The following is a 13,528-nucleotide window of genomic DNA, read 5'->3' as shown; positions in this document are numbered from 1 at the left end:
TCTCTCTCTTCTGTGATATTTAATTACCAATCTTATTGTAACATTGTGTAGGTATCAGTGCAGAAACAATACAAAGACCAGCCACCGTTAGTGAGGAAGAATTATTAGATCTTGTGAACAATTTAAACAAAAACCCTGATGTTGATGGCATCTTGGTACAATTACCTGTACCACCACACATAGATGAAAGGACTGTATGTGATTCTGTTGTTCCTGAAAAAGATGTAGATGGATTTCATGTGATGAATGTTGGCAGATTTTGTTTGGATCAAAGAGCTTTACTTCCGGCTACGCCATATGGAATTATGGAACTGATTAAACGTACAGGTTGGTTGTGGGCAATATCAATTAAACCTCACAGGAAGTAATTATTTGTTTTTTAGAAAACACAATTATAATCTTTATCCATATAATAATAAAAGACAACATTTAGAAACCTTTGAGAAAAATACAAATTTTAATGGATGTATATCTCTTAAACTGGTCAATAATACAGTCATCTCATCAATGCTACACACGCAAATTCCCCACAAGCGTAACTCTAGATGTACTACTGTGTACCTTCGCTGTTACTCACTTCTCTGGTACAACGATATACCTAGATTTTTCAGAAGTACACTCTGCTGAGTTACTCAGTGTAGAGAGTTACATCGGCAGTACACTCCATTCTGTAACTGAGAGTTGGAGTTACGGAGCGTAACTCTCTACTCTGTTACTGCGTGTAGGCATACCGCTAGTGTACTTTCGCCATACCGTTAGTATTACTCTGGAGCCCTGCCCTCGAAAATTACCCACAATTCCCCAGCTTGCGAAGGGGTCATAGGGGGGGGGGGGCGGTTTTGGGGGTTCAAAACCTCATATTTTTGGGGGCTGGGATGATTATTTTTTGTCTAGTAGGTCAGAATTATACATCACTCTGGTTGTGGCTTATCTCCGGATCGAAGTACGATCTTCATGTGAGTCGACTGCGCTGTTCTGCCATACTCGACCGTTTCTACATCATGGTCTTAGAAAATGTGCTACAAACATTGTTTTACACGTATACCTAGTTTTGATCTTGGATAAAAGCAACACAAAACTCAAGTATATGTGTTTGTACCAAGGGCCATGGCATATATACAAGTGTAAACGCTCAAAGGTAAGACACACAAACAATTAAATTACACATGTCAATCAAACTCAAAGTGACAATATTTATTCTAGATCAGTAGATGCAATTTAAATAGATAGCATTTTACAAAACCCACTGAATGTAACATAAAACTTTTTCTAACAATCACTTCATATTTCTAAATTTGATTTGAAAAGTTACAAATTGTTTGATATTTTAATACCAATACATGCACAAAATCAAGTGTTCTCATAAATCACCGTAGTCACCAATTTATGCACATACTGAAGAATGTGTTGCTGTTTTTTATCTCACATTGAACTATTTTATTTCACAATCTTGCATGTTTATTCTTTCTCTTCACATTACAGTTTTGAACATGTAACAAATTTGACTAGGCGTAAACATGTAACAAATTTGACTAGGCGTAAACATGTAACAAATTTGACTAGGCGTAAACATGTAACAAATTTGACTAGGCGTAAACATGTAACAAATTTGACTAGGCGTAAACATGTAAATGTATATACATCAACATGTCTGCAACAAAAAACGGATCTGGTAATAAGATAAGATAAGATAAGATAAGATAAAACTTTATTTCAACTGTTTAGAAAATTTTACATTTCTAATTTGGTATTTAAAAAGAAATAAAGTTAATAATAATCTAAGTAAATAACTAAGTTATAAATATGAAAGTATAGAATAGTTCTAGTGTTTGTCTATTTACTACTATTCAGGTATATGAAAAGAGCAGTTATAATATCCTTATATTTTGATTGTAGTATATATGTAAATTGCTCTACTCCATCTAAATGTATAAAGTTTGGGTTTACAGTACTAGTAATATTAAACATTTTATCTCTTTGTTTTGTATATAATTTACAATGAATTAGATGATGTCTTTCATCTTCTATTTCTTTACAATGTTTACATAGTCTGTCTTCCATTAGTGTTTTGGGTTTTGTATGTCTACCCTTCTCAATGGCAAGTTGATGGCAACTCAATCTAAATTTGGCTATTGTTTTGATGTGTTGTTTATTGTTCATTACTTTAATGTATTCTCCTTGTTCCAGGGAATTTTTCAAGTTGTTGTATGTATGTAATTTAGAGTTTACCCTTTTGTTATTTTTATTCCATTGGTTGATATAGTATTGTCTTATTGAGTTGTATAGTTCTTGTTTTGTTAAATTTGTGATATATTTGGTGCTATATAATTGTAAATTGTGTTCAAAGGTAGTTAGCCATGAACCTGTGTAATTATTGTTCTCCATGTCATTCATTGCATAATAGGCTAAGTTGTTATTGTCTAATGTCTTGAGGTATTTGTAATAGTTTATTGCTGAGTAGTATATTCTACTAATCAGTGGTTCTCTCCCAAGTTCCATTCTGCATCCTATTTTGCTCACTCTGTTGCTGCCATTTAGTATTTGGTGGCAAAAAATGTAGATGGAATTATTCTGTCTTTGTTTTGTCCCAAGTTCTTTGATTTTGGAGAACACCCCATATTTCTCCAGCATATGTTAGGATAGGTAGTTGTGTTGTATTCATGAGTTTTCCTTTATCTTGGTACTGTTCATATTGTCGTATATATCTGTGACTGGATTCTTGCAGCTTTGCTGGCTTTGTCTAAGAGTCTGTCTGCTGTGGAGCTCATAGAACCATTGGCCTTGAATGTTACACCAAGATATGTGTATTGTTCTGTAGTTTTTATTTCTTCCAAGTCACATTTGAATTGTCTTGTATCTTGTTTGCATCCTGCTTTTCTGAATACCATTATTTGTGTTTTGTTTGTGTTTACTTGTAATTGCCAGTCTGTTGTGTATCGATGAAGGTAGTCTAATGCATTCTGTATTCCTTCATAGGACGTTGACATCAATGCAATATCATCTGCATATAAAAGGCTGTTGATTGTTTTGTTATTGAGCTCGATCTGTGCATTTGTTTCAGTGTTTGCGAGTTCAGTAATGAAATCATTGACAAAGATATTAAACAATGTCGGGCTTAGAGGATATCCTTGCTTAACCCCATTACCATATGATATTAATATGATGTAATATGATATTATCATATTACATTTTAAATTAATTATTTTTTACTAAAATCTACCCAAGGTAGGCTTAAAGGGGCACAGGCTGAGTTAAGAGTTTTTGGACACAGTTTTTTGTTGCCTACGAAGTGTTACATATTGTATTCAACCTACTGAAGCACACTCATTCATTACTTGATACTGATATAACTCAATCCTGGTATTTAGATATAATATATGAAAGATTTGATGATATAATTGTTGGTACGTATCAACAAATCTGAGGAAATCCCTGTCATTACATGAACAACACATGAGTTGGATGGTTGGCAAAAAGTGACATGTTACGGCTACATGAATTGTTGTAAACACTATACTTGATAAGTTTAGCCATGGTTTTATGTAAAGTATTTTTTATTACTAACCAAAGTAAAAACTGTCTAAACTCTGCCTGTGCCCCTTTGAGATTCATACAAAGTTGTAAAAGTCTGCACTAAATTTTAGGAGTTTTTAAAAAATACTTTTCCAAAGATATGACAATAATTTAATATGACTAATTGTATAGGTGTAGTGAAATAACAGATGACAGCATATTGTACCATACATGGAGTTACATTTTGAAAAGTTCACTCTGTTCATGTGACAAGTTGTGATGATCACAATGCATTATTCTAGAAATGTTTCACAGATTCTTTCACAACAATAGTACTGTAAACAGTAATTTTTAATTTCAAGCCTTTCTTTCATAATACTCTTTGTCTATGTACATATAAACTCAGGAGTGTAGGAACCCAAATACATTAAGCTATAATCAATAGTGATACATCAAACTACATAACGTGGGGACTTGATTTGGTGATTACTATTATACTATACTATACTATACTATACTATACTATACTATACTATACTATGATACTATACTATACTATACTATACTATACTGTACTATACTGTGCTATACTGTACTATGTACTATACTATACCAATGTACTATACTATACCATACTCTACTCTACTATACTATACTATACTATACTATTCTATACTATACTATACTATACTATACTATACTATACTATACTATGCTACACTATACTATACTATACTACTATACTATACTATACTATACTATACTATACTATACTATACTATACTAGTATACCATACTATACTACACTATACTGCACTGTAATTGTACTGTACTGTACTATACTATATATATACCATACTGTACTAATATACTGTACTGTACTGTACTGTACTGTACTATACTATACTATACTATACTGTACTATACTGTACTATACTATACCATACTGTACTAATATACTGTACGTACTGTACTATACTATCCTATCCTATCCTATCCTATCCTGTACTATACTATACACTATACTATTACTATGCTATACTGTACTGTACTACCATACCCTACAGAACTCAACTATACTGTACTATGATTGACTAACGACTACACTACACTACACTATTGTGATTGTGTTCAACTTTGTTTTTATAGGAACATCTTTACATATTGATCAATATAACAACATTATCATTTTAAATGGCACACTCCTTTCATGATCATTGCCAAGTGTTAGTCTGTCAGTTCATGATACCTGGCAGCAGACTAGATGCCAATGTGGTGTTTTATTAAACCATATCTGGTCAAATTCCTTTAATAAGCACAAAAAGTTGTTAATCCAATCAGTGAACCCCAACTGTTATAGAGATGTAAACATAGTATAAGTAGATTCCTGTGCTGATAAATCACTTGTCTGTGGATAAATATACCATATTTGGACATTATAACTGCCCCAATAAACACTAACTTTATGAGAGACTGTATTGGTGAGAATTTTTAAAACTGTGAAACCTACTATTACTAACACAGTCTATTCAAGGAAAATATAACGATATTATTAAAACTCTTTTGTTGCAGTATAGTGACTGGAAACACTTTCAAAACTACAGTTATGGTAGCAGCTATATCTTGTTTCAAATAGAAAAGATGACAAAATGCAGAAGAAGACAATGACATTAATTTAAACCTAATAATATTGAACTGGAACAAACTTGGCAGAACAGTGGACATTTGTACTCATATATGTCAGAATGAGATATGTATTTACCTGTATAGACAATGACATAATGACATATAGTGCATGACAACATCTGTCAAGATTTTTTCAAGTTTCTGACTAAATCATTGCACCAGAATATCATTTTACTCCAATAAGATTCATACACATTATTTATTAATTATGTACTATAAAACTTAGAAAAATGGTTTGGTTAATGGGAATGTAATACCTGATACTTATAAATGTTTTTGTTTTATGAGAGAAAAATAAACAGTAATAAAACAAAAAAAGACTTGATTGCTTGGGCAGATTCTTGAAATGGTTACCTCTCTGTATTAACAGTGTGAATTCTGTTGTTAATAATGTGATTTTATACTTTTTATTGGTAAGTATAAAATAAGAAACTTCTTAGATACTTCTCTACTGGTGAATATGATACTTGATTACAACCTGGAAATCTAGTAATGACCAGCCCCAGTATACAACAAGCCTCTTCCAACCCAGAACTCTGTTTTAGAGTGCTATGCATGATTGGTGAACATGAATTCTCTGATTCCCCAGCATTATATACAGAAATGCATAAAATTAGTCTCACCTAGTTTTCTTTATTTGTTGTTGTTCTCACATCATATAGATGGCCGGCTCATCAAGTTTCTGTAAGGAAGAAATTTATATTCAAATTTAAATCATGTGAGCTTGTCCCACATTCAAATATTATGCTTACATGTGTATAATAACATGGTAATTAAGTTAGAGGCAGTGATTAAAAACTCTCAGTTAGAATGGATTCCTAATCATCACAGATAACAGTGTGTTGTGAAAGAGAAATTACTTTCATTTGACCTCAGAGATTCAAGACAAATACCTGAATGTCATGGATGTGTAGGTGTGTGGCAATATTAATGCTAGTATTCTCAGTAAAAATGTATTTGTTATTTTTTTAAAAAACAACATTTAATGTAAGTGATTATCTAAATAAGCAAGGCAATTCTTTCCTGTTGAGAAAAATATTTAAATGACAGAACATCTAATAAATATATAAAGAAACATAATTACATTTATCTAACCTAACATTTATTGTATAAAACATATTAACTACTATTATTCTAGTTTATACATCTATTAGTTTGTTCTGGCACCAAACACTGTCACAGATGAATGTTGTTTTAAGATGCAATAAAGATTCTACTCTATTCTATATATTCTGGTTTATACATTCAACTACACTGGCCATTATATTTCACCCAACAGTGATTAGTACACCAGGCCAGACCAAAAGGCATGTTGATAAAAGTATTAAATGTGTGGAAGTAAGAGTGTAAAAAATGAAGCAACAAACCATTTTCCCACTTAGGGTTTTTGGGAATCATGCTACCTCTATGTCTATCTTATACCCTTTATCTGTCATAATGTTAACACATTGTTTGACACGTACGGGATTAGCAGTCCTCTACTGGAGCTAATATTAAAGTTTGTGTAGCGGGTTATAACCAACTCCTTGTCTGAGTTGCTGCTGAAGTCTTATCAGTAATGGATAGTGTAAGACAATTAAAGGGAGATTTAGAAGGTGTGAATTGGGTTGACCTTTGTAGTTCAAATAAAACCAGTCCAGCAAAGTCAGAAATCATATGCCTGCACATGGAAGTATAAGGGAAACGTCCATGGTCTCAAGAATGAAATGCAAGAGTACGGCCCGGACCAAAATAGTTTGCCAAAATTACGAGAACTTAATTACGGAGAAAAATAGTTGTGGAGAGTAGTATTAAAAATAAGTCATACTACTGTGCCATGAATGGAGTAGTGACTGCACAGTAAGAAACGGTAAACATTTAAAAAACGAATTTTACACAGATCTTCATATGAGCTACACTATAATATAAGACATGTCTGGTTGTTCAGCCATATCAAGGCTTGTGAATGTTGTATGGCATATTTGTTTCGCCATGTCACTGCATGCTGTGTGTGTCCCCCATCCGAATGTGTACAATTTTATCTCAGTATTATCATCACCTAGCCTGGCAAGGGGTGAGACAGTGTGTACTTTATCTTAATCTAGTCTAGCAAGGGTGAGATGTATACAATAGACAAGTTTACAGGATGGCAGGATTAGTCCAGATAAAGATAAGATATTAAAGTACACAAGTACTTTATCATGTTCTCTTGCCTGTATATATCATAGTAAATACGGATGCATCTCACTATAATTTCGGAGGGTGTTTCACATAACGTTACTCTTGTATGCCGCTAAAGTTTCTCTCTTTATGTAAGCCAAAAATAAGTAGTCTTTCCCGTATTTTGTAGACAACACAGTGAAAATTACAAGAGTATTTGCTGTCGTCTGATAAAATGGTCGTCGCCTGACCTCTGGATGGTCGCGCGACTTCTTGTCAGTATGTGACGCCAGGGAGGGCGGTATGGTACGTCGGCAGACAACTTGTCCGTGTAACATCGAAAGTACTCTCGGTGATGTACACTGGAGTACATCTAACATTGGAACAGTGTAACTTTCGAAGTACTTCACCTACATCGGTACATCAGAGTACAATGTTACTGTTACGTTAGCGTAACAATCGTATGAATTTATCTTGGCGAATTCTCCAGCAAGATAGTCCGCTTGTGCAATGCATGCAATGTGAAACCAATGGCACATGTGGTGAAACGTTCTAACAATGTAACACAAATATTCAAAGTAGTGCATGTAAAACCGTAACAACAGTTTTCAACGCTCTAATTAACAACTACATGCAAACATCTAGCTGATAAAAATGACACATGAATAATCACAAGTCCATTGGAGTCCAGTGGTAAAGTTTCTGTATTCCAATCTAAAGGTTAAGTAAGCATTATCTAGTAAACGAATGGGAGACAAGTAGAAGAAATTACATAAACACAAATTACTCCAAATTCTCTAATTACCAACTACTCATTGTCAGACTCAAATAACTCACTCAGTGTCAGACTCAAATCAGATGCTCATTGTCAGACATAAATAAGTTGCTCAGTGTCGGACATAAATTAGATGCTCAGTGTCAGACACAATTTAGATGTTCAGTGTCAGACTCAAATTACATGCTCAGTGTTGGACACAAATTAGATGCTCAGTGTCGGATACAAATTACATGCTCAGTGTCGGACACAAAAAATACATGCTCAGTGTCGGACTCAAATAAGTCGCTCAATGTCTGACTCAAAGAAGTTGCTCAGTGTCAGACTCAAATTACATGTTCAGTGTCGGACACAAATTAGATGCTCAGTGTCAGACATAAATAAGTTGCTCAGCGTCGGACATAATTTAGATGTTCAGTGTCAGACTCAAATTACATGGTCAGTGTCAGACACAAATTAAATGCTCAGAAAAATCATATACTGGTAAAATAGGAGTAACATATACCATAGTGTAGATTGGAAAAAGTACTATCAGATACAGGTAAAATAGGAGTAACTTATACCGTAGTGTAGATTGGAAAAAGTACTATCAGATACAGGTAAAATAGGAGTAACATAAACCTTAGTGTAGATTGGAAAAAGTACTATCAGATACAGGTAAAATAGGAGTAACATATACCGTAGTGTAGATTGGAAAAAGTACTATCAGACACAGGTAAAATAGGAGTAACATAAACCTTAGTGTAGATTGGAAAAAGTACTATCAGATACAGGTAAAGTAGATTGGAAAAAGTACTATCAGATACAGGTAAAATAGGAGTAACATATACCGTAGTGTAGATTGGAAAAAGTACTATCAGATACAGGTAGTGTAGATTGGAAAAAGTACTATCAGATACAAGTAAAATAGGAGTAACATATACTGTAGTGTAGATCGGAAAAAGTACTATCAGATACAGGTAAAATAGGAGTAACATATACCGTAGTGTAGATTGGAAAAAGTACTATCAGATACAGGTTAAATAGGAGTAACATAAACCTTAGTGTAGATTGGAAAAAGTACTATCAGATACTGGTAAAGTAGATTGCAAAAAGTACTATCAGATACAGGTAAAATAGGAGTAACATATACTGTAGTGTAGATTAGAAAAAGTACTATCAGATACAGGTAAAATAGGAGTAACATATACTGTAGTGTAGATTGGAAAAAGTACTATCAGATACAGGTAAAGTAGATTGGAAAAAGTACTATCAGATACAGGTAAAATAGGAGTAACTTATACCGTAGTGTAGATTGGAAAAAGTACTATCAGATACAAGTAAAATAGGAGTAACATATACCGTAGTGTAGATTGGAAAAAGTACTATCAGATACAGGTAAAATAGGAGTAACATATACCGTAGTGTAGATTGGAAAAAGTACTATCAGACACAGGTAAAGTAGGAGTAACATATACCGTAGTGTAGATTGGAAAAAGTACTATCAGATACAGGTAAAATAGGAGTAACATATACTGTAGTGTAGATTGGAAAAAGTACTATCAGATACAGGTAAAATAGGAGTAACATAAACCTTAGTGTAGATTGGAAAAAGTACTATCAGATACAGGTAAAATAGGAGTAACATATACCGTAGTGTAGATTGGAAAAAGAACTATCAGATACAGGTAAAATAGGAGTTACTTATACCGTAGTGTAGATTGGAAAAAGTACTATCAGATACAGGTAAAATAGGAGTAACATATACCGTAGTGTAGATTGGAAAAAGTACTACCAGATACAGGTAAAATAGGAGTAACATATACCGTAGTGTAGATTGGAAAAAGTACTATCAGACACAGGTAAAGTAGGAGTAACATATACCGTAGTGTAGATTGGAAAAAGTACTATCAGATACAGGTAAAATAGGAGTAACATATACTGTAGTGTAGATTGGAAAAAGTACTATCAGATACAGGTAAAATAGGAGTAACATAAACCTTAGTGTAGATTGGAAAAAGTACTATCAGATACAGGTAAAATAGGAGTAACTTATACCGTAGTGTAGATTGGAAAAAGAACTATCAGATACAGGTAAAATAGGAGTTACTTATACCGTAGTGTAGATTGGAAAAAGTACTATCAGATACAGGTAAAATAGGAGTAACATATACCGTAGTGTAGATTGGAAAAAGTACTACCAGATACAGGTAAAATAGGAGTAACATATACCGTAGTGTAGATTGGAAAAAGTACTATCAGATACAGGTAAAATAGGAGTAACATATACCGTAGTGTAGATTGGAAAAAGTACTATCAGATACAGGTAAAATAGGAGTAACTTATACCGTAGTGTAGATTGGAAAAAGTACTATCAGAAACAGGTAAAATAGGAGTAACATATACTGTAGTGTAGATTGGAAAAAGTACTATCAGATACAGGAAAAATAGGAGTAACATAAACCTTAGTGTAGATTGGTAAAAGTACTATCAGATACTGGTAAAGTAGATTGGAAAAAGTACTATCAGATACAGGTAAAATAGGAGTAACATATACCGTAGTGTAGATTGGAAAAAGTACTATCAGATACAGGTAAAATAGGAGTAACATATACCGTAGTGTAGATTGGAAAAAGTACTATCAGACACAGGTAAAATAGGAGTAACATATACCGTAGTGTAGATTGGAAAAAGTACTATCAGATACAGGTAAAATAGGAGTAACATATACGGTAGTGTAGATTGGAAAAAGTACTATCAGATACAGGTAAAATAGGAGTAACATATACCGTAGTGTAGATTGGAAAAAGTACTATCAGATACAGGTAAAATAGGAGTAACATATACCGTAGTGTAGATTGGAAAAAGTACTATCAGATACAGGTAAAATAGGAGTAACATATACCGTAGTGTAGATTGGAAAAAGAACTATCAGATACAGGTAAAATAGGAGTAACATATACCGTAGTGTAGGTTGGAAAAAGTACTATCAGACACAGGTAAAGTAGATTGGAAAAAGTACTATCAGATACAGTTAAAATAGGAGTAACTTATACCGTAGTGTAGATTGGAAAAAGTACTATCAGATACAGGTAAAATAGGAGTAACATATACCGTAGTGTAGATTGGAAAAAGTACTATCAGACACAGGTAAAATAGGAGTAACTTATACCGTAGTGTAGATTGGAAAAAGTACTATCAGATACAGGTAAAATAGGAGTAACATATACCGTAGTGTAGATTGGAAAAAGTACTATCAGATACAGGTAAAATAGAAGTAACATAAACCTTAGTGTAGATTGGAAAAAGTACTATCAGATACAGGTAAAGTAGATCGGGAAAAGTACTATCAGATACAGGTAAAATAGGAATAACTTATACCGTAGTGTAGGTTGGAAAAAGTACTATCAGATACAGGTAAAATAGGAGTAACATATACCGTAGTGTAGATTGGAAAAAGTACTATCAGATACAGGTAAAAGAGGAGTAACTTATACCGTAGTGTAGGTTGGAAAAAGTACTATCAGATACAGGTAAAATAGGAGTAACTTATACCGTAGTGTAGATTGGAAAAAGTACTATCAGATACAGGTAAAATAGGAGTAACATAAACCTTAGTGTAGATTGGAAAAAGTACTATCAGATACAGGTAAAATAGGAGTAACATAAACCTTAGTGTAGATTGGAAAAAGTACTATCAGATACAGGTAAAGTAGATTGGAAAAAGTACTATCAGATACAGGTAAAATAGGAGTAACTTATACCGTAGTGTAGATTGGAAAAAGTACTATCAGATACAGGTAAAATAGGAGTAACATAAACCGTAGTGTAGATTGGAAAAAGTACTATCAGACACAGGTAAAGTAGGAGTAACATATACCGTAGTGTAGATTGGAAAAAGTACTATCAGATACAGGTAAAATAGGAGTAACATATACTGTAGTGTAGATTGGAAAAAGTACTATCAGATACAGGTAAAATAGGAGTAACATAAACCTTAGTGTAGATTGGAAAAAGTACTATCAGATACAGGTAAAATAGGAGTAACTTATACCGTAGTGTAGATTGGAAAAAGAACTATCAGATACAGGTAAAATAGGAGTTACTTATACCGTAGTGTAGATTGGAAAAAGTACTATCAGATACAGGTAAAATAGGAGTAACATATACCGTAGTGTAGATTGGAAAAAGTACTACCAGATACAGGTAAAATAGGAGTAACATATACCGTAGTGTAGATTGGAAAAAGTACTATCAGATACAGGTAAAATAGGAGTAACATATACCGTAGTGTAGATTGGAAAAAGTACTATCAGATACAGGTAAAATAGGAGTAACTTATACCGTAGTGTAGATTGGAAAAAGTACTATCAGAAACAGGTAAAATAGGAGTAACATATACTGTAGTGTAGATTGGAAAAAGTACTATCAGATACAGGAAAAATAGGAGTAACATAAACCTTAGTGTAGATTGGTAAAAGTACTATCAGATACTGGTAAAGTAGATTGGAAAAAGTACTATCAGATACAGGTAAAATAGGAGTAACATATACCGTAGTGTAGATTGGAAAAAGTACTATCAGATACAGGTAAAATAGGAGTAACATATACCGTAGTGTAGATTGGAAAAAGTACTATCAGACACAGGTAAAATAGGAGTAACATATACCGTAGTGTAGATTGGAAAAAGTACTATCAGATACAGGTAAAATAGGAGTAACATATACCGTAGTGTAGATTGGAAAAAGTACTATCAGATACAGGTAAAATAGGAGTAACATATACCGTAGTGTAGATTGGAAAAAGTACTATCAGATACAGGTAAAATAGGAGTAACATATACCGTAGTGTAGATTGGAAAAAGTACTATCAGATACAGGTAAAATAGGAGTAACATATACCGTAGTGTAGATTGGAAAAAGAACTATCAGATACAGGTAAAATAGGAGTAACATATACCGTAGTGTAGATTGGAAAAAGAACTATCAGATACAGGTAAAATAGGAGTAACATATACCGTAGTGTAGATTGGAAAAAGTACTATCAGATACAGGTAAAATAGGAGTAACATATACCGTAGTGTAGATTGGAAAAAGTACTATCAGATACAGGTAAAATAGGAGTAACTTATACCGTAGTGTAGATTGGAAAAAGTACTATCAGATACAGGTAAAATAGGAGTAACATATACCGTAGTGTAGATTGGAAAAAGTACTATCAGATACAGGTAAAATAGGAGTAACATATACCGTAGTGTAGATTGGAAAAAGAACTATCAGATACAGGTAAAATAGGAGTAACATATACCGTAGTGTAGATTGGAAAAAGAACTATCAGATACAGGTAAAATAGGAGTAACATATACCGTAGTGTAGATTGGAAAAAGTACTATCAGATACAGTTAAAATAGGAGTAACTTATACCGTAGTGTAGATT

The 13,528-nt window shown here is 33.1% G+C and overlaps 1 protein-coding gene across 1 annotated transcript in view; it reads left to right on the top strand.

Moving 5' to 3' along the window:
* Window positions 1-13,528, top strand: part of LOC144452096 (uncharacterized) — a 155,071-nt gene that overhangs the window by 108,513 nt on the left and 33,030 nt on the right. Inside the window, exon 3 of the mRNA XM_078143108.1 lies at window positions 52-327. Coding sequence (XP_077999234.1) covers window positions 52-327 — 276 coding nt within the window. The remainder of the gene's footprint in view (window positions 1-51; window positions 328-13,528) is intronic.

This window comes from Glandiceps talaboti, chromosome 22 (genome assembly GCF_964340395.1).
Source record: "Glandiceps talaboti chromosome 22, keGlaTala1.1, whole genome shotgun sequence".
NCBI lineage: Eukaryota > Metazoa > Hemichordata > Enteropneusta > Spengelidae > Glandiceps > Glandiceps talaboti.
This window is presented reverse-complemented; position numbering and strand designations above follow the sequence as displayed.